The following is a 27,726-nucleotide window of genomic DNA, read 5'->3' as shown; positions in this document are numbered from 1 at the left end:
GTTTAGGCTGTTGTGAAATAAAATATTTTATATATTGAATTTTGATACAGAATACATAAAATAAATCATGTTTTTATGATTATGTTGTGCCTCAAAAGCCCCATTTTCAGGTCTCTTTTTTTGGTATAGATTTGCTATATACTGGTGATGAGAAAAAGGTATTTACCAGTTTATATTATTTATATTTATTAAAGTAATTGCAATTCAATGTTCTGTGTAATGTGGGAGACCAAATATAGTGAATGCAAAGTCCTGGGTTTAGTAACACTAACTCCCAAAAATATTGTACGTAAACCTGTGCTTTCACCATGCAACTGAAAGGCTTAACTATAAGCCATTTCTTCCGCCTCCGACACAAGAGGCTACCTGATTCTCAAAAAACTCCACTCAATTCCATTACCCCCTAAAATTGCTCTTTCCTGGTTTCCTCCTACCCAAGTATGCTTTCAGTGTCACCTATAAAATCTATCTCCTCTTTTCGCAGGGGTGCACCAAGGCACAGAGCCTCTGAAACCTTAATGACTTTCAATATTATCCCTAATCTGGTACCATGCAAATCTCCCCACCCCTCAGCTCGCCCCTTCAGCCTCTGTGTTTCATCACTTCTTTGAAGCGGATTCCCATGTTTTCTGTAACTTTAAAGAAATCCTTTGGAACAAGTTGGCCCAAACAAACCATTTCCTTCCGTAACTGCTGAAGCAAATCTCAGTGCTATAATCGACGGTATGCTGCCTCTGCTACACAGTAGACATTGCTGTGTTCTGTGTGATAACTTCCCATTTCACGCAGGGGGGGAGAAAGACGGAGCGGCGCTGATCCATTCATAGGCTTTTGTTCTATGACTACAAAGTTTCCTCTGATGGGCTAAGGCGGAGAGGCAGGCTGATGACCTCACAAACTCTGCTGCACCCAAAAGGAAGCCTTGTATTCATAGAATACAAAGCTGTTTATGAATGGCTGAGCTCCACTCAGTCTAAAATTTTTGTTCTGCGAGATGAGAAGTTCTAGTCTCCCAGCCGAAACAGTGCTGTGTACTGCATATAACCGAGGCTACATGCAGTTCATACAGTGCCAACAGCCTCTGTAGCAGCTTTTAGAAGGAAATAGCTTGGTTCAAACTATCTAAAATTAAACAAGGAGATCAGCTTTACGATTTTATTACTTTTACAAACGCTTTTCTTGAAGTCCACTGACTGACACAGGAATTCTGAAACAGTAGGGTTATATTGCACCCTACAGGAAGTTGAGACACTGGCAAACAAAACCTCACTCCTAAGTTTTGTTAGCCAGCAGTACATAGGGCCAAACACAAAAGGGGGAGGGACCCTTGTCCCTCAATAGACTTTATGAAAGTACAATTCTCTGTGTATTAAAGGGGCACCAGAATTAACAGTATGTCTAAAAGCGGTCCAACTGAGGGTAAACCTCATGTTTTAGTAAAGTACAGGTCTTGTATTATATAGGTTATATGTTGCCATCTCAGATGATTGTACAGTAAAAGGACTTCTTAGACCATGGGACATACCCAAGCAATAAATTGAGGTGTGTGCAACATAGCCAAAACAGAACTGCCAACAGGCCAACAAGAAACAAATCTTTAAAAAGAGAAGTATGGCCACAGCTATTTTGGATATAGTTCTCCTGGGGATCACAGCTGACGTCACTCATCCAGGCCCTGGATCAATCCCAACTGGACCGGTAGCCAGCTCAGCCTCTCAGCAAGCTGCTGCGAGAGTGAGCCAGCTGCTTGCACCCTTTCCACAGCCTGGTGCTCCAGTGAGCACTGGAGGAGCAGAGCGTCGGCGACTGTCACTGAAGACTTAGAACTGAGCGGTTATTGGTTTATGATAAGTCAGTTCTCAGTCTTGAATCTGTGGGGGACAGATGCAGCATCAAATCAATGCTGCATCCACAGATGTATAGAATTTTTTTTTTTTTTTTTTTTTTTAAATGCATACTTCTAAGAATCAGACCGAAACACACTTGTATGCGTCGGCTGCAACGTGCTTCAAGCCATCTATGAACAGAGGACTGACCACATACATCTGGAAGAACTGTGAAAATGGAGAACCAGGTGGCAGCCTTGCATATTTGAGAAGTCGATGCCTGACAGGGAGACCAACAGCCCTGGTGGAATGGGCTCCAATAGGGAAAGGAGTAACTGTTCCCTAATGGCGTATGCCCTGTAAATGAGAAGCATGATCCAGCTAGCAATGGTTGAAGAAAAAGCAGGCTCAAGAGAAGACAAGGAAGAACTTGCAAAGAAAGGCTCTGACTTTCAGATAGACCCTGAAAGCCATGAGCACATAGAGGTAATGCAGAGAAGTTTCCTTATGTCATGGTGTAGAACAAAAAGGGAAGAACAAATGTCCACAATGGAGTGGAGACCACCTTCAGTAGGAAGGTCCTTGTGAAAAACCATAAAGAGTTGCCAACTGAAAAACATGCCTAACAGATGTAACAGCTACCAGACAGGCAACATTACAAGCGAGATCTTCCAATGTAAAATCTGACTGCATCAAAGAGGTCCCTGGATCTAAGCCTGGTGCACTCCAATTCAAAGGTGACATAAGAGATTGAACTGGGGGAGAATCATGAGCAACTCCCTGAAGAAAGTCTTCAGGAATTGCAAAGTCTTGAGGGTATTCTGGGACAGATGCTGGCCAAGACCAGACTAAAGAAAGGCAAAAATAGGAGTGTTCAACTATTCCTTGGTCTTGCACCAGCAAAAGTAATTCTTCCATGTGCAATGATAAATCTTACAGGTGGAGAATTTTCTTGGTCACAGTACGGTGAGAAAAACAGTCAATTACCTCTATATTTTAGACTTGAGTTTCAACAGCCATGCTGTTAAAGCCAGTGACTGAGAAGCAGGATGAGAAATTGTACCTTGGGCCTGAAGGTCTGGTCTGTCTGGAATAAGGCTAATCCACAAGAAGTCAAGAGTACGTCTGTGTGCCATATTGTTCTGGGCCGATTTGGTGCAATGGGAAATTGTTGGGTGCAGAGATTAATCCCCAGGGAGTTAATGGCTTAGGAAGCCCACCTGCCACTCCAAGAATGTGGACGGCCAAAAGAGCTGGAATGTGAATTTATGCCCAGGAGTGTATGAGACTTTTTTTCCCTCTTAGGGAAACCTAGTTTCTGGTGCTCTCTTGATAGGTTATGTAGACTGGTGTGGCACTGTCCAACTGCGGCCTGACTGGGAGACCTTGCAGAAGGGTGTTGTAGGCACAAATCTGATGGCTCTCCGTTACAGGATGTTGAAAGTTTCAACTTTTGTTGGTACCAGGAGCCCTGGACAGTCAGGGCTGAAAGGCTGGCATATGATATTATCAATCTCCAAGTAATGTGAGGGAAACACTCTTTCAAGTCCAGGGTAGGAGTGGAGATACACCAAGTGAGGAAGCGATGTGGCTGGCTGGACACAAGCGTAGTGCAATCCAAAGGTTGGATTGGCTTTTATTTGGTCAGGTTAGATTGAAGAGGTCTGGCGTGAAACTGGCTGAAAGGGAACTGCCTTGAAGGAGCCTACCCTTAAGCCCCAAATCTTCATGCAGAAGAAAACTCAGTGGTGCCATTTTGACCTGAGGGCCTTGTGCAAGACCTTGGTAAAGGAGATTTCTCTTGGGGAAGGAAAATTATGAGTTGGGCTGTGGAAGATTGCAGGACGTTGCAAGGGCTGAACAACCTTTCAGTGTATGGTTATACATGTAATCTGTACATGAATGCCCTGGGTTCGCAAAAGAGCCAGAAGTAGGGCAAGCACTTTTGTGAACACTTGGGATGCAGACGTGAGCACAAGTGGTAGAGCTACAAACTGGAAAGGTCGGCATCCAACAGCAAACACAGAAAGTGTTGATGTGAGGCATCAACCAGGATGTGTAGATATGTCTACTCATGCCAGAAATTCCCCAGCAGAGCAGAAAGCCAGCAGGGGACAGATGCAGCATTGGACCGATCTGCCTTAAGTATAACTAGGAAAAAAAAACAAATACTTCTCTTAAGTCTAGCACTGGGAGGATGCCCACATTTGGTTGTGGTAATAAACAGGTCTGACTTTAAACAATTTTTCTAAAGCAACTTGTACAACCACTCCTTATACCTGAAATTCGTGAAAGGTGGTCATTAAATATGCATTTTGATTTGAAGCTGGTAGACTGGAAAGCAAAAATGTGAAGATGGAGCAGAGACAGAAGCTATTTTGTATCCCTTTGGATCCAATCTGATTTAAGAGGTCTTGCATCAAAAAATGGCAACAGATGCCCAACCCCTAGAAGTGGGGGTGCCCCTACACTGAGTAGGACTTCCAGAAAGACTTGATGGACTTGGACAACCAGGGATTGTGACAAAAGGAGGTACCAAGTCTTTGGAATTACACCACTGGAGAGTGTGAAATGAAGTCTTTCGTTGAGAGAAGTAGTAGCCATAGCAGTAAGACAAGTTCAAGTTCTCTATTTGTATGTCATGCCCAGTTAGCAACAGTTTGGCAATTCAACATAGCAGCAATAGTCATGGCAACAGACATTGGCACCCCTGCATTTCTGTCCGATGCACCACTTCACCCAAGAAAATTGTTGCACTTACAAACGTTTAGGCATTCTCATGTTTATTTTGTTCGTATTGGTATGACAAAAAAAAGTTGAGAAACAAAAAGCCAAATCTGACACATTCTATGCAAAACTCCAAAAATGGACTGGACAAAATTATTGGAACCCTCAATTTAATATTTGCCTCATGCCAGGAATAATCCTAGACCCTGACCTCTCTTTCGAGCCCCACATCCAATCACTGGCTAAATCCTGAAGCCTCAACCTCCGAAACATTTCCAAAAACCGCCTGACACCACAAAAAAAAAAAAAAAAAAAAAATTATCCACGCCTTGGTTATATCCTGCCTTAAATACTGCAACTCCCTCCTCACTGGCCTACCGTTACACAGGCTGTCCCCCTTCAGTCTACTATGAATGCTGCTGCTAGATATATACACCTTACTAAACTATCAGCAAAAACGATCAGTAACTGCTGCCCCTCTCTGCCAATCACCGGCTTCCACTAACCCAAAGTATAAAATTCAAAATATTAAGCACAACATAAAGCCATCCACAACACTGCCCCTAGCTACAATCCCCAACCTCATCCACAGATTATCTAAATTGCCCGCTCCTGCTCTCTAGCTCTCTCGTCACCTCCTCCCATGTTCGCCTCCAGGACTTTAAGAGCCTCTGCCATCTTCTGGAACTCCCTACTCCAGTATGTAGGGTCAGCCCCCACCCTGCCTGCCTTAAGGCGATCTTTTAAAACTCACTTATTCAGGGAAGTCTACCCCACCTCCACCTAAGAACTATAATTGAGCCACCTCCATCAGATCATCCACTGCAGCAATCACCTTTTGTATCACCTCCCCCTTCCTTTAGATTGTAAGCTCCACAAGCAGGACCCTAGTATTCCTTCTGTAGTGAAAAGTATTGTAATTGTATGGTGTTTTGATATTGTAAAGCGTTGCTGTTGGCACTATATAAATCCTGAATAATAATATTTGATAGCACACCCCTTGGAAAAAAATAACTGAAATCAATCACTTCCTGCAACCAGCAATGTGTTTCTTACACCTTTCTACTGGAATTTTGGACCATTCTTTCGCCAACTGTTCCAGGTCTCTCAGATTGGAAGGGTTCCTTTTCCCTACTATTGTTTTGAGATCTCTCCACAGGTACTCTATGGGATTGAGATCTGGACTTGCTGCTGGCTCTCCAATGCTTTCTCTGAAACCATTTCTGGGTGCTTTTTGCCACGTTGTTTGGGTAATTGCCCTGCTGTACAACCCATGATGTCCGATGTAGACTCAACTTTCGGACACTGGGCCCTACATTGAACCCCAGAATTCTTTGATCGTCTTCAGATTTCATAATGCCATGTGCACGGTGAAGACATTCAGTGCCTGAAGCAGCAAAGATACCCCAAAACAGTGAAAGCGCGAAACCTGGAAGAAGGCAGCGAAGTACCCGTACGCCACTTTGCTTACAGCGGTCTCCTGTCCACAGTACATTGCGGGCAGTAGTGTAAACAAATCAATTTGGACTCTCTTGTGGAACAGCCAACATGTTTTGGGGATCAGAAATTTTAAACTTCCTGTGAATGTTATATCTTGCCATACAGGACACAAGCAAAGGATTCCAAGACCCTGAGTTATATTAACTCATTGTCAGGTGATTGCACACAGGCAAAGGGGCTCCTCTCCCATTAGCCTACCCGCCTCCGCAAGTCCTCCGTTTTGTGGTAAGAAACGTAAATGAAGGAATTTAAGGCGCTTGTGCTCCAAGTTGTGGAATTTAGAGTCAAGTCAAATTTCCTCTCATACTAGTCCTACAGTACAGGATGCAGGTAAAGTATCCATATCCCAAGACAATGAATGAGAAGGGTAGGCAACATTTACGCAAGCAGGCCTGTTGGCACGGTTCTAACAAGGGTCAAAAGACCCAAATTCAGAGTTCAGCTGCAAGAAGCTGGCGGCCAAAAGCTTAATCCACAGAACACTTCCTTGTTAATGTGAAGGATGAGAAAAGGCTCCTTACAATAGAGCTGCCAACTCAGACGTGTCTCACAAACTTGAAAGCAACCAAAAAGGCCACTTTGCAGGTGAAGTCATCTAAGGGAATATCACTGATGTATTTAAAGAGTGATTTCTGCAAAACAAAGAGAACCAAAACAGATGATATCAAGGAAACACAAGGGGGGGGTTTGATGTAAGCTTAGCCTCGATAAGGGTTTTTGTTTTTGTTTTTTTTAAGTGCAAACTAAGCCAGCTCTCGATGTTTCAGGTTTACCCAATAAGTCTTTAGAGCAAGGTCACACTAGAGACTGCTCTGGACACACACTGCAGCCAAATCTTAAATACATAAAGTCTGTAAAGCGCAAGGTTAAATTTCAGGCTGGACTAGCAAAACCAAACTTCCAGCACAGCTGAGGAAAAAGACACCTAATCTGGTAGGACACCAGCAAAACATTGAGGCAGGGATTTCAAAAGGGGCATGCTTCAACTTAGTTTACCAGTAGACCAACCCCCTGGCACTTAACTATCAGAATTCCTGAATTCTCGTGTCCCTCAAAAGACAAAGAAACTCCCTTTTACCCAATTTACTTTTCCTAAACTTTATTACAGAATTTGGTCAACATTTTAGGGGTTCAATATCCATTCAGGCATTTTTCTCTTACGTACAAACTTTATTAGCTTGTGCATGAAAAAAATATATTACACAAGTGTAGCACACTGACTGTGCGCAGACAAAAAAAAAGTCAAATAACCACTCTATGGTTTACATTGTCACTTGTAATTTACCCAACTTTGAACATATTTCATAAAATGCAAGAATTTTGAGAACTTGGTCATTTTCAATCCTTCAAACATGTAATACTCACGGGTCCCATAATTGTTGCTTGCCAGTGAAACACTGCGGGAAGAAAAAAAAAAAAAAAACAAACAAACATACAAGCATGTTAGAAAACAAAACATGGTAACCACAAGTTAACAAATGCATAAAAGAGTTTAAATTAAATAAATAAATCACAGATTACAACACTCACAAGTTTACCTCTTCCAGTACAGGATTAAAGCAGAGTTCAACTCACCCTGTCAAAAAATAAAAGTCAGCAGCTACAAAAACTGTAGCTGCTGACTTTTAAAAAAACAGCCACTTACCTGTCCCGCGGTGTGTCCATTGCAGCCCGTTTCACTGGCCGTCCTGTGTTCCAGGCGCCAGAATCTTGCGGCTTCACAGCCAGGTACCCACTGCTCATGTGCAAGTAGCATTGCCCTTCATGAATGGTCCTGTAGTCTTCTGGGACCTGTCATGTGTCCCAAAAGACTACAGGGAGGGAGGACACCTTCCACTTCCGGTCGCCTAAGCGATCGGACCAGAAGTGGGAGCAGGCACCTGTCAAATTCGGGTACCCGCTCCCCCTCCCCAAAGGTTCCAATCCTTAATGGGGAGCAATCCTTAAAGCTGAACTTCCCCTTTTGGGTGGAGCTCCGCTTTAACATTCTCTACACCCAAGGAAGTGGGCCTTCTTCCATGATGCTGCATATAGACGCACCTGTGTTTATGCTAAGGGAACTTAACAGCACGCCCTATGCATGGAGGCTGAGCTTACAGTGAAAGTTTAGAGTCTCATACTAATTACTGGGAACCGGGAGTATAGTATCCAGTCACATGATCCCTGTAATAGCTTTTGATCACTAAGAATTTCCTATAAATTCCATATACGAGTACAGTACAGAACACAGGCTGAATATTTATCAACCCTGGGTTATAGGTTACGTGGCCACCTCCAGTTGATTAGACCCAGGGAAGGTTTGAGGACACCTTGATAATCCTACCACAAGCAGTTAGTCCTCAGGTTTATAACAAGCAATTCAGAGTAAACCAGGAATAGGGGAGGGTGGCCTGTACGTCACATTAAGATTAGGAAATTACAGACAAGTCAAATTCCTCATATCTTAAAAGCGCAAGAGGAGTTTTGTCCTTTGGACAGTAAGCTCTGGCAATACGTTTTATCCATCTAATGATTGTGGCGTGGAAGCAGGATGCCCCTTGCAAGGTCCTGAGGGGGACGAACACAGAGTCTGTGTTCCTTAAGGAAGCGGTTGCTTTGAGGTAGACTGATGGCTCTAAGCACAGGCAGTGGAGGACAATATCCTTGCTTTGGAGCAGGGCACAAAGTGGGAGGAAACAGGTCTTCACCGAGATGGAAGAGTGATATCACATTAGGAAGTAAGGATGGTCTTGGGCTACATACTATCTTGTCCTTGCAAAGCATGAACAATGGTTTATTAACAGAGCTGCAACACAAACATCTGACAGATGTGATAGCAACCAAGAAGGCCACTGTGTAGAAGAGATTTAAAGGGATTTCCTTGATGGGATCAAAGGTGCCTGGGCACCCTGGTAGAAAAAAGGCTTACCTAAGCCACCCCCATTAATATATAGCCCCTACGGATACAATAAAATATAAACAATCCCTTCAGCAGTCTTTTGTTGCCCAGGGATGCACAAATCCTATTCCCTAATGACCAGGATGACATGCAGTGGGGGTTTATTTACATTTAGCCCTGCTGTGGTTAAGCAGCAGGGTTTACTTTTTCCAGGCGGTGATTCTAGTTTCAGTAAAAGCGATCAGAGTAGCCGATTAACCACTGGACTGCTTTTAGAAGTAGCGGGAGGGGTCATCCTATGGCCGCTTGCTGGTGTTTCTCATGCTTACTGTTCTCACTGGCGAGTCCAGGAAACAATCCGGCAGTTCACGAGGCTGGCCATAGATGTGAGGAGAGACCAGATAGTCTCTGATCACTTCTAAGATCTAGGAGGCTGGCAGCGAAATCATGGTTTTGGATGGGTGCATCTGGTTAAGGGCGGATGTAAACAAATCGGCTCAAATTTTTTATTTTGTTTTGATGCTTTCCAGGGTAGAGAGATTTCAAACCCCAGATCTCTCCATAAAGAGGACCTGTTGTGTTTTAACATTATCACAAGGGATGTTTAAATTTCTTAATAGAAGTGATCAAAAGTAAAGAAAAATTAAAAGCGACAGCCTGCAGAGGCGAACGCATTCACAGGTAGAGTACGAATTTTACCCTATTACAAAGGGGTTAATTAAAAAGGTTAGACTATGCCATTACCCAAAAAATCCCAGTTTCTCAAGCAATGTTCATGGTACACAACAGGATATTTAAAATGTCAGTCCACACATGAGTATGGCAGGACGAGTCAGTTCCTGAATTTTCAGGGAGCATTCACCCTCTAGGCAATTAGATTGGACAGCCCCAATGGGGGTTCCTGCAATTAGCTGCGACAGCCCCACTGAAAGCAATGAGAGGCTGCAACAGCAAACTGCACCCACTTACACGTTGACATTCTCCCTGTGCGTCACACACACACACACACACACACACACACACACACACACACCTTTGCCCATCAATTGCACTTCAAGTGAAACGAATGAGGGCTGTGCAATGAGGTGCCTTAGCCTCTATCCATTTATAATGCAGCTTCACAAGCTACAGCAGACATTTTGAAGCTAAAATTTGCACAAATTACTTCCCTTACACATTCCCAAGTAGTGGCAAGTTTTGTTTAACCTTAAAAAAAGGATAAATTAATGTTGCGGCATCTCATTTCTTGAGCCTCAAAAATGTCAGGACAGTATAAATATCTCCTAAATTACCCCTTTTTTGGAAAGTAGACAGCCCAAGGTATTTACTAAGACACATGGCGAGTTTTTTGAAGTTGTAATTTTTTGGAAAATACATTTTTTCCCCCCCCCCCAACTGTAGGTAAAAAAATATTTGAATTTAGAACTTGCACTAGAAGTGCAAACGAGGAGCAATAATTATTACAAATAAAAACATACAAATTCTTAAACAAAGGCTATGTTTTAGATCTGGTGTGTAGGGGTGCAGAGAATGACATGCAACATTTCAGATTTATTTTTTTTATTTTTTTTTTAAAAACAGAAATTTCCAACAATCTAGGGAATTAGGCAAGCTTTCCACATAATTAGAATGGTTCCACAAACTGCTGGGAGTGAAGTACACAACATTACCTAAGCAGATAGACCTGTTTCAGGTCTAACTGCGTCACCCATGCCAGTTTCTATTTCATAATGAATTAGAAACCAGTGGAGTGTCTGTACCCAAGACCCCTAATGTCACCTATGAACCAGGCTGAAGCCGCTGAAACACAGATCATGCTGCACCAGCCTCTTCTCCAATCACAGCAGATGGATTGATCACAGCCCAAAACCTGAAGTGACAAAAAAACTCGTTTGCAGCTTCATTAACCAAAAAGTGGGATTAGGGAATGGATATCAGCCAATCTCTCTTCCCATGCCATTCCGCAGAAGGAATAGCATCCCAGGCCCACACAAGTGGTCAGGTGGATCTACAGCAATCCAGATCAATTGCACCTTGCCTGTGTCAATTTGTTTCCATTTCTGCCTCTAGCAACCTGTACACAAGCTTAAGTTTTCCAGGAAAGAATACATGTAAAAGCTTACTGTCATCTCCAACTGGGCCTGCAGAACATTGTGCTGGAGGATCACGAGCCAAATCGTTCAGTTCCTAGGGGAAGGGGGAAAAAAAAGCCTACTTTTAATGAACTTTCAATATAACCAACAAGGAGAAAAAAAGCCAATGCATAAAAGGTTTACATTTATACACAACATATTAAAGTAGCTCTAAAGCCAAAATGTTTTAACCTCAAGGCATTCCCTACATGGGAGGTTAAAAAAAAAAAAAGTTATGGCTGTCCTTTCCATGCCCTCTGTGAAGGGGAACAGAACTGCATCTCTTCTCCCCTCTCTTACTCTTCAAACAGGATGAGCAGCAGCAAGAGCCATTGGCCAAGATTGCCAGTGGGGGACCCCAGAAGAGGAGGGTCGGGGCCACTCTGTGCAATACCAAAAACAAGGAGAATAGAACATGTTTATTTTTAAAATTTGACTTCAATGGACAAATTTGTTGACTACACAAAAGTTTGGTGGCCAGGATAACCTGAACAGACCCGAGTGCCCACCATATTACATTGTAAGCAGGTGGATACAGTGGCGGTTAGAACACAGAGCAACCTGTTTTTAGTGCCAAGTGTGAACTTCACCTTACAGGGAATGTATTGATCAGCAATAAACACAAACAGGGAGCACATTAAAAAACACCCTTTAGGATTTCAACGAAAAGGTGGAAAGTAAAAATATGAAAAATATCTCTACCCAGAAGAACTGCCTTTCCAAAGAGCAGTTAATTCCTAGACGCAAATGCTTCAGTTCAGGGGAAGGTTGGCTTCAACACCCTTGCTAAGGTCCTTGTTGTACCAGTTATAGAAATGTAGACAAACATTCCCTGCCCAATTCACATCACTTTGCCATTAAGAGTGCAATTTTTATAAATTCTTCAGTTAAAAAAAAAAATAATCGTGCGCATACTTTCTCTTAGGGTAACAATAAGGTCTCATTGGGAATGAGTTTCTGTGGTAAAACTTGTCTGACCTGAATGACACTGCCACTAGAATGCTCTCTTGCCTCAGATGACAAGTGTTAAAAAAAATGTAAACCCAACATTTCATATTCCTTATATGCCTGCTGTACCATGTACTTGTATGAAAAAGTACCCTGTTCTCTGTATGCTTTCCTTTGGGTGAAATCTCTGTTCTGTCAGTCCCTCTGCTTTCCTATTAAGAAAGGACAAAACTAGGCAGGACAGCAAAACATGGTCCATTTTCTAGCTGTGCTTAGAACTCTGCCTGTTTTCCTCCAACGGTCAGACTTCTGTTCACCCCCCCCCCAACCCCCTCTGCAGAGCCATTCACTGGGAAGATCATTGTGCTGCTCTTTCTCCTCCCCTAGCTCATGCAGCTGAGAACAGAGGGTATATGTGTTCACTATAAAAAAGGGGGGGAAAAGTATTTATGTTTTTATCTATACACAAATGTTTTGCTTTTCATTTCTGTTTTAAACTGAATGTTTTACAAGGTGAGGGCTTACATATACTTTAAAAAGTACAAGTGTACCTCCACAAGCATATATTTTCCAATTCCTCCATGAACCATCTTATAAATCCTGAACCCCAACTGCTAACCTTAATAGGGACGACAGCCACAGGCTGTTCAAAATCTTCACACCCACCAGCCAAAAACTCCATCAAAAGCTTGCCTGCACAGTCAGCTGCATAGGACCATCTTCAGTCTCACGAAATAGTCCTAAATAATTTTATGAGAACTCATGATGCAGGCAACACCAGCAGAGGAATTTCAACCGGAGGATGTAAATACTGAAAAATACCTGAGGTAAAACAAGTGACCTGCTTGGGACAGAGATGGGAAATTTGCCTTCTGTTAGTTTTAAAGGGTTACTAAACCCACAACAGTAAAATCAGTCTGTGTATGCAGTAAAGCATGCTTGATAAACTTTCATTCGAAGCTGAACAAAAAATTTAATCACCCCACTGGCAGAGAAAGAGGGGAGCAGCGTCCCGAGTCAAAACAGAGACATGCTATATGTGAGATGGGGTAGGCGCCACTCAAGCCACACCCTCTTGAGTTTCACCCCGCCCATCAGAAGCTTTGTCGCAGAGGCCTCTGACGGGCAGGGTGAACCGCATCAGTGGGCGTGGGCGGAGTGACGGCTGAAGCCAGCTAGAGCTTACATAGCTTTCCATTTGACTGCTGGGGGATCGGTAGAATGGCATCAACCCCTCCTCACATGCTTGATATACTCAAATAAAATTAATAGTACTCGTGAGCCAAAATGTGATATTCTCCCTGTGCAATAAACTTATAATATAAAATAAAAAATAAAACTATTACATAAAATTGTGGTGCATCAACAAGCACACTCATTATCTGTGTAAAAATCAAAATATCAAAAAATGTATTTAAATGTGTCGTGCTCCACAATATAAATAATATCAATCATGAACATGTGACTTTAAATAATGCTATCGTGAATAAACCTTGTGCTTCAAACAGTGCAATATCTTGTGCATTCCAATATATAAATAACGATAAATATATGATCAAAAATTGATATAAAGTCCTCTTTGTGCTTTAGATCTTGCCAGTGCCAATTGATGTGCCGTGCCACACTCCCAGTGGTCAAGAAATAGATGTACGCTCACCTTACTAATTAGCCAGACTAAGTGGCTAATACCGCTTTTGTCCCATCAGGACCAAGTAGTGATCTCCATGCTGAGTACTTATTTCCTTATACGAATGGATAGGCTTGTGCTACCAATTTTCTGCCACCAGGGGTCTCCCTCACTCACTATCCACACAGCCTTAGTGGATGGATGGGGTAAACCTGTGTATTACTTCCTCCTCCCGGTATAGTGGGATATCATAGAAAAAAGGAGCAACAATAGTGCCTTATCCTTTTAAGGTTCAAGTGCTTTTATTAAGCAAAAGTAGCGCACTCACACTTTCCAGTGTCGATATCATACAGATGAACTTGTGCCCAGATCCTCAGTTTGTACTTGCGGCTCGTTCCCACCAGAGGGAGGGGCTCTGACGTCACGACGCTGAAGTGAACGAGCCACAAGTACAAACTGAGGATCTGGGCACAAGTTCATCTGTATAATATCGACACTGGAAAAGTGTGAGTGTGCTACTTTTGTTTAATAAAAGCACTTGAACCTTAAAAGGATAAGGCACTATTGTTGCTCCTTTTTTCTATGATATCCACACTATACCGGGAGGAGGAAGTAATACACAGGTTTACCCCATCCATCCACTGAGGCTCAGTGTGGATAGTGAGGGAGACCCCTGGTGGCAGAAAATTGGTAGCACAAGCCTATCCAATTGTATAAGGAAATAAGTACCATATTTTTCGCTCCATAAGACGCACTTTTTTCCCCCAAAAAAAGGGGGGAAAATGTCAGTGCGTCTTATGGAGCGAATATGGAGCGGGCGGTCCGGTATTTCCACTGCCGCCGTGTCAGAATACCGGGCCGGCCGCTCAGCTCTACAGCGGGACCTTACAGAGATGACTGCTGACCTTTGGGGAGGAGGGGGAGCGGGTACCTGAATTTGACAGGTACCCACTCCCACTTCCGTGGAGTTGTTCTTTCATCTTACCCGTTCCTCTATCCAGCGGCGCGGTCTTCCCGGCTTCTGTAGTGTGGGCATGACAGCCAGGTGCCAAGTGCGCATGCGCAAGAAGCGGTGCTTTTTGTGAATGGTAAGGCGGCACCTGGGACACATGACAGATCCCAGAAGCCGCCGGACCAATCACAAAGCGCAAGTGCTTCTTGCTCATGCGCACTGGGCACCCGGCTGTCATGCCGAGCGCCATTACAGAAGCCGGGAAGAGAGCACACGGCTGGATAGAGGAACAGGTAATAGCAAAGAACAACTCGGAAGTGTGAGCGGGTACCCGTCAAATTCAGGTACCCGCTCCCCCCCCCCCCCCTCCCCAAAGGTCAGCAGTCATCCCCTTTGCTGTCCGCAGTCTCTGGTCATCCCCGTGCTGTGTCCGCAGTCTCTGGTCATCCCCGTGCTGTGTCCGCAGTCTCTGGTCATCCCCGTGCTGTGTCCGCAGTCTCTGGTCATCCCCGTGCTGTGTCCGCAGTCTCTGGTCATCCCCGTGCTGTGTCCGCAGTCTCTGGTCATCCCTGTACTGTGTCCGCAGTCTCTGGTCATCCCTGTACTGTGTCCGCAGTCTCTTTATATCAATTTTTGATCATATATTTATCGTTATTTACAGTGGGGCAAAAAAGTATTTAGTCAGCCACCAATTGCGCAAGTTCTCCCACTTAAAAAGATGAGAGGCCTGTAATTGGCATCATAGGTAGACCTCAACTATGAGAGACAAAATGAGAAAACAAATCCAGACAATCACATTGGCTGATTTGGAAAGAATTTATTTGCAAATTATGGTGGAATATAAGTATTTGGTCACCTACAAACAAGCATGATTTCTGGCTCTCACAGACCTGTACCTTCTTCTTTAAGAGGCTCCTCTGTCCTGCACTCATTACCTGTATCAATGGCACCTGTTTGAACTTGTTATCAGTATAAAAGACACCTGTCCACAACCTTAAACAGTCACACTCCAAACTCCACTATGGTGAAGACCAAAGGACACCAAAAACAAAATTGTAGACCTGCACCAGGCTGAGAAGACTGAATCTGCAATAGGCAAGCAGCTTGGTGTGAACAAATCAACTGAGGGAGCAATAATTAGAAAATGGAAGACATACAAAACCACTGATAATCTCCCTCGATCTGGGGCTCCACGCAAATCTCACCCAGTGGGGTCAAAATGATCACAAGAACGGTGAGCAAAAATCCCAGGACCACATGGGGGGACCTAGTGAATGACCTGCAGAGAGCTGGGACCATCGTAACAAAGGCTACCATCAGTAACACACTACGCCGCCAGGGACTCAGATCCTGCAGTGCCAGACATGTCCCCCTGCTTAAGCCAGTACATGTCCGGGCCCGTCTGAAGTTTGCTAGAGAGCATTTGGATGATCCAGAAGAGGATTGGGAGAATGTCATATGGTCAGATGAAACCAAAATAGAACTGTTTGGTAGAAACACAACTCGTTGTGTTTGGAGGAGAGAGAATGCTGAGTTGCATCCAAAGAACACCATACCTACTGTGAAGCATGGGGGTGGCAACATCATGCTTTGGGGCTGTTTCTCCACAAAAGGGACCAGGACGACTGATCCATGTACAGGACAGAATGAATGGGGCCATGTATCATGAGATTGAGTGCAAACCTCCTTCCATCAGCAAGGGCATTGAAGATGAAACGTGGCTGGGTCTTCCAACATGACAATGATCCCAAACATACCGCCCAGGCAACGAAGGAGTGGCTTCATAAGAAGCATTTCAAGGTCCTGGAGTGGCCTAGCCAATCTCCAGATCTCAACCCCATAAAAAACCTTTGGAGGGAGTTGAAAGTCTGTGTTGCCCAGCGACAGCCCCAAAACATCACTGCTCTAGAGGGGATCTGCATGGAGGAATGGGCCAACATACCAGCAACAGTGTGTGCAAACCTTGTGAAGACTTACAGGAAACGTTTGACCTCTGTCATTGCCAACAAAGGATATATAACAAAGTATTGAGATGAACTTTTCATATTGACCAAATACTTATTTTCCACCATATATTGCAAATAAGTTCTTTCCAAATCAGCCAATGCGATTGTGTGGATTTTTTTTCTCATTTTGTCTCTCATAGTTGAGGTCTACCTATGATGCCAATTACAGGCCTCTCTCATCTTTTTAAGTGGGAGAATTTGCACAATTGGTGGCTGACTAAATACTTTTTTGCCCCACTGTATATATTGGAATGCGCAAGATATTGCACTGTTTGAAGCACAAGGTTTATTCACGATAGCATTATTTAAAGTCACATGTTCATGATTGATATTTATATTGTGGAGCGCGACACATTTAAATACATTTTTTGATGCTTGATATACTCACTGTGAAACCTAAGAGGTTAATCCTCTGCATTGTGTAAAAAAGCAGTTTGATCCTGACTTCTCTGATCCTCCCCTTCTTCCAGTGCCCCCATCTTATCTCCTGATAAGACATCTTGTGAAGACACTCTAGCAATACATATGAAACGGAGCATGTGCAGAGAGGTTTTTCTTGGGAGCGCATGTGATCAGCACTGGGCCAATCAGAGCAGTTCAGAGGTCAGGGGTTCCGCATCCTCCTACAGCAGAAAGAAAACTACTAGCTTTGACCAGTGCTCTACTAAACACTGATAGAAGTCACAAGACTGCTCTAACTGCTGATGAGAAAAGGTATTTAGTAGTTTATATTTACTAAAATAATTGCACTTCTGTGTTCTGTGGGAGACCACATATAGTGAATGTAGGATCCTGGGTTTAGTAACACTTTAAATGTGATGGCTGCATTTGTATTTTTTTCAGGCTTTTTTTTCCCCTCTATTTTCATCTGGTGATCTGGCTAGCAATACACCACCTGTATTACTAGACATTCACACTTAAGTGAATTGTAGCTCGAAGCTCAGAAAACACACTAACTTGAAAAAAAATCAATTGCGGTCTATGGTGCTTGTTCACGTGATCAGGTGTGAACAGACAGAGAATTTTTTTTTATTTTTATTTTTTTTTTTTTAAACTTTGAGCGTTTTTGGAGCTTCAAGCTACAAATCACTGAAGTGTGAATGCAGCCGTAACAGTGCCACCACTCTGGATGAAGGTACACAAGGACATATTTGGGCAGCAGGACTATTATTTGAGGGAGTTAGATGTACTAGTAGATATAGATTAAGGAATTTAATCCAAACTCCAGCTCACACTTCAGTTACAGCAACATTTTTTTTTTCCTTTTTTGATAAAGGATTTAAATAAAAGCAACATTAATGCTCTAATGACAAGTTACAGTGTCTGCTTCACTTTAGAAAGGGGCCAGCCATAAACCCACGCCAATTGTAGAGAGAAAACATAAAAAAATTTACTTATGGTACAGAGTTTGCTTCCTTTCAGTTCTTTGGATCTAAAATGTAGATGGACTGATGGCAAGAGCATGTAAATGAACACGTCCTATTAGATCCAGCTGCCTATCAGCCCAATATATGGCTGGTTTTAGGCTGGAGGAAAAACCTTAAAAAAAAACAAAACAAAAACAAGACAACTCACAAAAGTAACATCCATTTAGACTAGGATCACATTAGTGGGGTTGTGTATACTGTGTTCGCATGGGCACAGCAGTCTACTTACTTGAATGGGGCTGAATGGATACTTCACTGGTACCAAAAACTGTGCAGAGTTTCAGTTACTGGGGATGCCATTAAGAGTTAACAGCACTCGTGTGTTGGATGTGTGCACCACTTGCACACATTTCCGCATCTGCACTACAGTAAACCTACCCTTAGTTTTGCTTCGATTCAGTGGGGCAGCTGTTCACAGATTCCCTGCTAATAAAACGGGCATGCCTGTTTGAGAGGTCCCATTGAATATTTCAGCAGTTGCAGATAGAAATGGAAAGGTCCTGATCACTTTCTCCTCATTTTCATAGCACCACTCGAGCCCCTTTTAAAAAGGCAACATACGAGCTATTCCTAATGTTATGGGCTGGGACGTCAGAGGTCCACTGCACAAAGTGCCTGCACAGGCAGAGGATTTATTGCTTTTCACCACTAAGCTAGAGCTTGCCATTTCTAACTTCTGGAGATAAAAACCATATGGAAAATTATATAAAAAAAGGCAATCCTTAACCACTTGCCATCCAGAAGATTTACCCTCCGTAACGAACAGACCCATTTTTTGCTATTCAGCACTGCGCTATTTCAACTGGTAATCGCGCGATCATGCAATGCTGTACCCACACAATTTTTCTTATTTTCACACAAATAAGAGCTTTCTTTTGGTGGTATTTGATCACCTGTGGGTTTATTTTTTGTGATTTAAAACAAAAAAACGAAAGTTTTGAAGGGGAAAAAATTTTTTTTTTTAACTTTTGGTTAAAAAAAAAAATATATAGTAAACCTAAAGTTAGTCATAAAATGTAGGCCAAAATGTATTACGTTACATGTCTTTGGTAAGAAAAATCACAATAATATATTGGTTTGTGTGAAAGTTATAGTGTCTACAAACTATGGTATAGATATTAGAATTTACGCAGCTTTTACTCACTACCTATAACACTTCTTGGTGCTAAAATGCCAGGGCAGAACAAAAACCCACAAATGACCCTTTTTTGGAAAGTAGGCACTGCAAGGAATTTGCCAAGAGGCATGTGGAGTCCATGGAACATTTTATTTTTTTCCACAAGTTTTTGGAAAAGGACACAAACACACAAGTTGTCAGTTAAATGATATATTGCTCACGCATGCCATGGGTATGTGTGGAATAACACCCCAAAACACGTTCTGCAACTTCTACAGAGTATAGGGATACCACGTGAGAGACTTCGGCAGCCTAGCCACATACAGACCCCCAAAATCCAATGACCACCTCCAGGCTTTCAAAAGGGTATATTTCCTCATACCTACACTACCTATCACAGTTTCGGAGGCCCTAGAATGCCAGGATAGTACAAACACCCCTTCCCAAATTACCGCTTTTTGGAAAACAGACACCCAAAAGTAATTTGATAACAGGCATGGTGAGTATTTTCCAAATTTCATCACAGGGTTTTGAAGAAGAAAAAAAAATAAATACATTTTATAATTTCCTCTGTTTTCCAAAAACGTATTGCACTAATGAGATCTGCAAAATACCATGGCCCTTAGCAAGTACCTTGGAGTGTCTACTTTCCAAAAATGGGTCATTTGGAGGGGGGGGGAATGCTTCTACTAACCCAGCATTTCAGGGCCAACATTAGAAGCTTATGCCACACCTCACCCACTTTTCTAGCCATTTGAAAACAAAGCCTTTTCTGACACTGTTTACTTGAAAAAAAAAAAACACAGTTTTTTGCTAGAACGTTACTTTGAACCCCCAAACATTTTCTTTTTAAAGCAGAGGACCTAGAGAATAAAGCACTGGGTGTTGATTTTTTTTATGTCACACAGTATTTGCGCAATGATATCTCAAACTCGAAATTTGGAAAAAATACACTTTGTAGAATTTAAAAGCACATAAATATGACTAATTGTTCAATAAAATATAAAAGATGTAACGCCGTTGTAAATGGATACCAAAATTGCGCATGCCAGTGCAACGGCACCAAATAACGCACATTTTTAATTCCCATAGGCAATGCTTTAAAAGCCTTTACAGGTCACCACTTTAGATTTACAGGTCTAGTGCTAGAATCATTGCCCTCGGACGTTCGCAGTGATATTTCACATGCACGGTGCAATCTGTTTACATACTGCCATGGAGCGACGCTTGCTTTTTGCCTTTGCGCGCGAGCACGGGGCTCATCTCATGGAAAGGGGTGAATTTGTTTTAAATTTTGCTTTTTTTCCCCTCCCTGATCACTTATTGTTATCACAGAGAATGTAAATATCCCATGATAGCAATAAGCAGCAACAGGTACTCTCTTCTGTGAAATATGGGGTCTACTAGACTCTAGATCAGCAATAGGCAAACTACGGCCCGCGGGCCATATATGGCCCGCCGGACCTTTTAATCCGGCCCGCGGAGCTAGGCTCCCGCTAGGCTCCTCTCACAGCCCGCCCTGAAGACCGGTGTAGCATGATAATCTATCTCCTATGAGGATCTGTCCCCCTAGACGTATCTGTGCATGTGCCGGAGATCGCCGATCGGCTGCTAATGCCTGAAACTGGCACATGCGCAGATACGTCGAGGGGGACAGATCCTCATAGGAGACAGATTTTCATGCTACACCGGAACGGCGCGGGAACACGGCGAGAGGAACGCGCGGAGCACAGGTACGTGAATTGACACGGGGGACTTGGGCACTTAATATGGGGGATGAATTACTATATGGGGGATGAATTACTATATGGGGGATGAATTACTATGCTTACTATGGGGGAATATTACTATACTTACTATGGATAACACACACATCATTCATCTACTCTTGGTCCGCCCCCCGGGTCCAATATATGAACGCATTGCGGCCCTCAAGTCAAAAAGTTTGCCCACCCCTGCTCTAGATCTCACCTCTGCCCTTAAAGCATCTGATCACACCAAAATCAGTGTGATCAGATGCTTTCCCAGTTTTAAAATAGCGCTGTTTATATCCTGCAAAAGGGAAATAAAATGCTTGTAGCTTCTGATTTCTTAGAGGAAAAGGACAAGGGCGCACTCTCATCGTGCATTACTGTGGTAAAACACGTATTTATTGAATAAAAAGAGGATATATACACTCACAAACCAACGTGATTAAAAGCAGTATAAGTGGTCCACAAAGACAGTCACAATACATCTGTGTCTAATGATGCGAATGAGCTGACACGTTTCGGGAGCTGAACCCCCTTCCTCAGACTAGGTCTTATTTTTTAAGTGTCCAGGTTGCAACCTCTGCACCCCCCAGCTGCAGCTCGCCTATGCACCGTCTGCAACTCACCTGACTCAATTTACCTCTAACACCTGACTGCAGCTCACCGTTGCACATCCCCTCCCCCTCCACTGGCCTCATATGGTTAGCTAGTTTTGCAAAACACAGCTGTCAGCAGCCGGCCCCTCTCTATAGTAACTCCCGCTTCGGGTCCTACCTACCTACACAGTGCACCAAGCGCACTTACCGCTCCGGCTCTTCCCCACTGACCGGCGATCACCCCTGGGGCATCGGCTTCCATACATTAGGCTGCAGAAGGAGATGCCCCGCCCCTAAACACTGCATATTGCGCCCGCAGATATCTGTTCCTTCCCTGTCCCACAGTGACTACAAAAGGTAGGGAGGTTCTGTGGGAGCGGATGGTGCTGTCACTTCAGCTGCGCTTCTGCATTTATAAGAGACAGTAGATATGGGTGTGCACAGGGGCAGTGCCGGAATGGCGTTCCGCCATGTTCGGTGAAAAAAAAAAAAGCCCTGATTACAACTAGGTCTTATTTTCGGGGTAGGTCTTATTTTAGGGGAAACAGGGTATGGGTACATCTCTGGTCCAGTGGCTACCACCTGTCCACAGTACATGGAGGGAGACCCGAAAGTGGTTAAACACCCAATCCCATGGTTAATCTCCACAAGCGCAAACTTTACTTTTAAGTCGGCGACAGGGAAGAAAAAAAAAAAAAAAAACATCTGTGGGTCTGTTATCGCAACTATTCACCTCCCTAGCGGTATGATTATGTCAATATTTATGTGCTCAAAGTGGTACTTTTTTTGCATGGAAATTTTTATTGTAGGCCTGTAATTTTTAGGAATAACTCACTGAAATCTGTCCGAAAAAGTCTAGTAAACATCCCGGGTATGATAAAATTTGAAACACGAAATAATAAATTATAATATAAATCATAAAAAATTATATAATACATTTAATTCAATAATATAATCAAACCAAAAACACTGAAATTTGAAATAGAGCGCCAAGTTCGCACATCACTAATCTTAGTCACAAAATCATTTTCAGTGTCTGATGATTAATTTCCCCACAAATCATTATCACTCAATTCTGCAAGTAGTTCTAATTTACGATCGCTGTTTTCTAGCTGGTTTAAAACCGCTTTTGACATAAAAAAGGGACGTTTTTTGGACGCCATGGACGTTTCTCAGTTTCAAAGCAGAAAGAACAGTAAAATGCAGGCAGGGCACAGGACAAAGCACTAGGGACAAAATGTATGTGAAATGCTTTGATACAGTAATATTTTACTATGTGATTTTAGTGTATTTAGTGAATGTCACTTTTTCACATTTTTTAATTTCCTGCCGGTTCCGGCCCCTGTACGCCCCGCCGCTTGCAGGGACCAGAACCCGGATGCCGGCACCGGCCGGGGATGCTGCAGGGGGGGACATTGCAGGAGCGCAGGACAAGGCAAGTGAAACACGGAATCCCTGAGCAACGCTGCAGGGTAATCCCGAGTGTAGCTCGGGGTTACCGCTTTTGGTACTGAACGTTTACCCCGAGCTACACTTGGGAATACCGCCAGGGAGGTTAAGGCAATCTAAGAAAAACATCTCACCTCTGCTTATGGTGATCCGACAAGTTAAGAAATGGCAATGGCCTACGCATTCAGTTGTGTTCAAAATAATAGCAGTCCAACATCACTAACCAGATCAAATTACTGTTTTTGGTACAAATTAAATTTCTACATGGCAAACAATTTACTAGTAGGTGTAGCAGAGTAATAGAAAACCAACAGACTCAACAGACATGATATGCATGCTGCGGATTCTGTGTAACTGAATCATTAATTGCAAGGGGCATGTTAAACATAGCAGTGTGGAGTTCAATTAGTGAAGTCAGTCTGAAAAAACAGGTGTCAAACAGTGGGCCATTATTTAAGTTTCCCATCCGCCCTATAGCAGAAATAGTGCTACAGGGCGGCACGGGTGCGCAAAATTCACGCATACACGATTTTGCATTTCCGGGGTTGGGGGCGCGCGCACACACACACTACCCGCGTCGCCATTTGCGTCCACGGCTGTCAATCACCGAGTCCCAGCCAGTAATTACTCACTGGCACCCGCTGATTTCTGAAGATCCCAGATGGGGAGGACGACTGTTTTGTTTACTGACAGACAGTCATCCTCCTTGTCAGATTGGGCACACTGCTCTGGATGGTTGTGCGCAGCACAGCCATCCAGGGCAGTGTGGTTACAACGAAGAACACTGACACGGCCCCCCTAGTACAACACTCCCTGCACAGTTAAGCCTTTGATCACCCCTCATGTTAACCCCTTCCTGCCCAGTGCCATTAGTACAGTGTCAGTGCTTTTTTTTTTTCTTTTTTAGAACTGATCACTGTATTGGTGCTACTGGGGATGTCAGTGACACCAAGTCAGCTCCCCCCTAGTGTCAGAATGTCCGCCGCAGTCCCTCTAACTCGCTGATCAACGCCATTATTAGTAAAAATGTAAAAAAAAAAAATCTAGTATCTATACATCGCCATTTGTAAAAGCTACAACTTTCACGTAAACAAAATTTACACGAATTGGGATTTTTTTTTTTTTTTTTTTAAAGCAAAGACATGTAGCAGAATACATTTTGGTGTAAATTTATGACGAAATTAGATTAACTTTTTTTTGCTTGACATGTTTAATAGTCAAAAATATTGTTTCTCAAAATTGTTTTTTTTTTTTTTTATAGTGCAAAAAATAACCATACAGGCGATCAAATACCACCGAAAGAAAGTTCAAAAAAAGGATGTAAATTTAATTTGGGTGCAGCGTTGCATGACCATGCAATTGTCAGTTAAAGAAATGCATCGCCATAATGCAAAAAATGGTCTGGTCAGGAAGGGAGGGGGGGGGGGGGGGGGGATCCTCTGGAGGGCAAGTGGTTAAGGACAAAGGCAGCAAATGTACATGCCAAGTATAGTGCATTTGTCTGAAAATCTGGGTAAAATGGGTCATTCAAGATATTGTTCAGAAGAAAAGCCTTTGTTGATTAAAAAGTTGAAGAGAACACAGTGCAGGAGGCTGCTCAGCTAAAATGATTTCAAATGCTTTTAAAAAAAAAAAAAAAAAAAAAAAAAAAAAAAAAAAAAAAAAAAAAAAAAATCGCAAATAAAACGAGAAACACGACGAAACACGACGAAACACACACACACACACACACACACACACACACACACACACACACACACACACACACACACACACAAAAACTACCATTTGAATGGATAAAAGAACAGCCAGATTGGCAAAGACTCAGCTAATGATTAGCTCCAGGATGATCAAAGGAGGTCTAAAGTTAGTACTGTAACAATTAGAAGACCCAATGGGGACTTTGCAGGGGGGCCATCGGCCCCACTGTTGGGAAAAAAAATGCAGCAGGGTGAAGGGGGGGGGGATTTTTTTATTATGAAAGAACATTGCTAATGCACTGCATCATAAGCAATTGCAAACTAAATAATGTCCAGTTAGACTTTTGATCTAATTTTAATAAGTTTAGCAAAGGCTTGCACCTTTAAGATCATTCACATATCTGAAACCAGCAACGCTATTATGGGAGACACGGGTCAAACTTTACCACAAATGTGAGATAAGAATGATTAGACTTAATCACACTCAGATGCAGTAAGGGAAGAAGAGAAAAAAAAACAAAAAAAAAAAAAAAAACAAATTCACCTCACATTTTGTTGACAAAATGCTTGGGAATTCTAAATGTGATGCAGCAGACTTGGAAGCTCTTTCCTAGAGCATCTTTGGACATCCATACAGAAACTAGGTGGCCTGCCTGGGATTGGAGATACTGGTATGAAGTTTGATCAAAATATTTTTCCTTTTAACAGTATGGAGGTATCTCAATATTTCCTATGCATTAGCATCACCAAAATACTTGGTTATTTTGGCATGATATTTCAATCCTATGGCAAGACAGTGATGTCCTGGGTCTTCCCACAAGTCAGTCATCTTTCTTATATGGCCAGGTGAGGAGGAGATACTTACAGTTGTGCTCAAAAGTTTACATACCCTGGCAGAAATTGTGAAATTTTGGCACGGATATTGAAAATATGACTGACAATGCCAAAAAATGCTCTTTTATTGAAGGATGAGGATCCTATGAAGCCATTATCAAAGAGTTGTTTGGCTCCTTTTTAAAACCATAATAACAGAAATCACCCAAAATGGCCCTGATCAAAAGTTTACATACCCTGGAATGTTTGGCCTTGGTACAGACACACAAGGTGACACACGGGTTAAAATGCCAATTAGAGGTTAATGTCCCACATCTGTGGTTTTTTAAATTGCAATTAGTGTCAGTGTATAAATAGTCAATGAGTTTGTTAGCTCTTACATGGAAGCACTGACTAGGCTGGATACTGAGCCATGGGGATCAGAAAAGAACTGTCAACAAGGTAATGGAACTTTATAAAGATGGAAAAAGGACATAAGACAAGCCAGTGCTTCCATGTAAGAGCTAACAAACTCATTGACTATTTATACACTGACACTAATTGCAATTTAAAAAAACACATGTGGGACATTAACCCGTGTGTGTCACCTTGTGTGTCTGTACCAAGGCCAAACATTCCAGGGTATGTTAACTTTTGATCATGGCCATTTGAGTGATTTCTGTTATGATTTAAAAAAGGAGCCAAAACAACTATTTGATAATAAATGGCTTCATATGATCAATAAAAGCATTTTTGGCATGATCAGACATTCTCAATATCAATGCCAAAATTTCACATTTTCTGCCAGGGTATGTAAACTTTTGAGCACAACTGTGACTGAAAGGATTCTGAACCTGTGATTCATTTCAATCACTGAAACTTGCCAGGTGCACAGTAAAGTTCTCCATCCTAAAGAGGTCTTCCATCTGGCTGGTTAAGTTCAATGTCCAAACAGGCTTTCACCCATTTACATGGACCATATTTTTCAGAAGTTTTGCTTCCTGAAAACTTTTGGTGATTATGATAGACCCCTTCAGATTGAACACAAATAGAAAGACTTATCACATAGAAATCTTAAGTTAATGTTTCCAACATGGCAGGAGTTTAACTGGAATCAAAGTGTTTTGCTGCAGATTTTCATTTGTACCCCAGTGCATCTCACTGCAGTGTCTAAAAATTTGCCAGCATTCATGGACAGCAGTTTCCGCAATACTGTGTTTTTGCTTTTCCCCAATTGTGGCAATGTCCAGGTGAAACCTTTCACCATGTTTTTCCACTGACTGCACCTAAAAACCCAAACTCCAAAAAAAGTTGGGATGCTGTGTAAAATCTACAAAACAGAACGCAGTAATTTGCAAATCTCATTTTATTCACAATAGAAAATAAAAAAAATTAAAAAAAAGTTTAAACTGAGAAAATAAAACCATTTGAAGAAAAAGTAAGTAATTTGGAAATTGATGGCAGCAAATCATCATAAGATGTAACAAGGCAACAAAAGCTGGCAAAGTAGGTGATACCGACAAGGAACTGAAAGAATATTTTGCAACTAATTTGGCCAATTTGCAACAGGTCAGCAACATGATTGGGTACAGAGCACCTTACAGAGGTAGTATCTCAGAAGTAAATATGGGCAGAGGTTCAGTAATCTGAAAAGACGCATCTAAAAATTGTAAAAATTCCAGAATTATGTTCTTCAAAGTAAAACTGCAAAGATTGTAAAATATATATTTCATAATATCAAAAGATTGAGAATCCAGAGAAATCTGAGTGCACAAGGGTCAAAGCTGAAATGCATTACTGCACGCCCATGATCTTCAGGCCCTGAATTAAAAACAGGCATGATTCTGGACATCACTACATGGGCTCAGGATTACTTCCAAAAATTACGGTTTGTGAATACAGTTCCCCATGCCACCCAAAAATGGCAAGTAAAGCTCTATCATGCAAAGAAGCCATATGTGAACATGGTCCAGTAACACCACCATCTTTTCTGGTCCAAAGTGCATTTAAACTGGTTTGCTGCAAAGTGGAAAATTGTCCTGTGGTCAGACGAAATTTAACCATGGGTGCAGCATCATCTAAAGAGGAAAAGGGACCTTCTGGCTTCTTAGTGCTCAGTTCAAAAACCTGCATCTCTGATGGTACGGTGTGCATTAGAGCGTATAGAATGGGCAGCTTGCATAATGCTGAATGTAGTTTGGTGCTGTCTTAACATTGATAAAAAAAAAAAAAAAAAAACTTTGTATTAGTACTGTTTGGACCTTGAAGAGGTCCTAA

At 42.4% G+C, this 27,726-nt stretch overlaps 1 protein-coding gene across 1 annotated transcript in view; it reads right to left on the bottom strand.

Moving 5' to 3' along the window:
• Nucleotides 1-27,726, bottom strand: part of UBE2D3 (ubiquitin conjugating enzyme E2 D3) — a 73,261-nt gene that overhangs the window by 23,631 nt on the left and 21,904 nt on the right. The window contains exons 2-3 of the mRNA XM_089680534.1: nucleotides 11,055-11,118; nucleotides 7,419-7,450 (exon numbers count right to left, since the gene is read on the bottom strand). Coding sequence (XP_089536660.1) covers nucleotides 7,419-7,450; nucleotides 11,055-11,118 — 96 coding nt within the window. The remainder of the gene's footprint in view (nucleotides 1-7,418; nucleotides 7,451-11,054; nucleotides 11,119-27,726) is intronic.

Source organism: Staurois parvus, unplaced genomic scaffold, assembly GCF_062004578.1.
Source record: "Staurois parvus isolate SC_StPar_1 unplaced genomic scaffold, SC_StPar_1.0 ptg000244l, whole genome shotgun sequence".
Lineage (NCBI taxonomy): Eukaryota > Metazoa > Chordata > Amphibia > Anura > Ranidae > Staurois > Staurois parvus.
The sequence above is the reverse complement of the archived record's forward strand: the minus strand, read 5'-3'. Positions and strand labels throughout refer to the sequence as shown.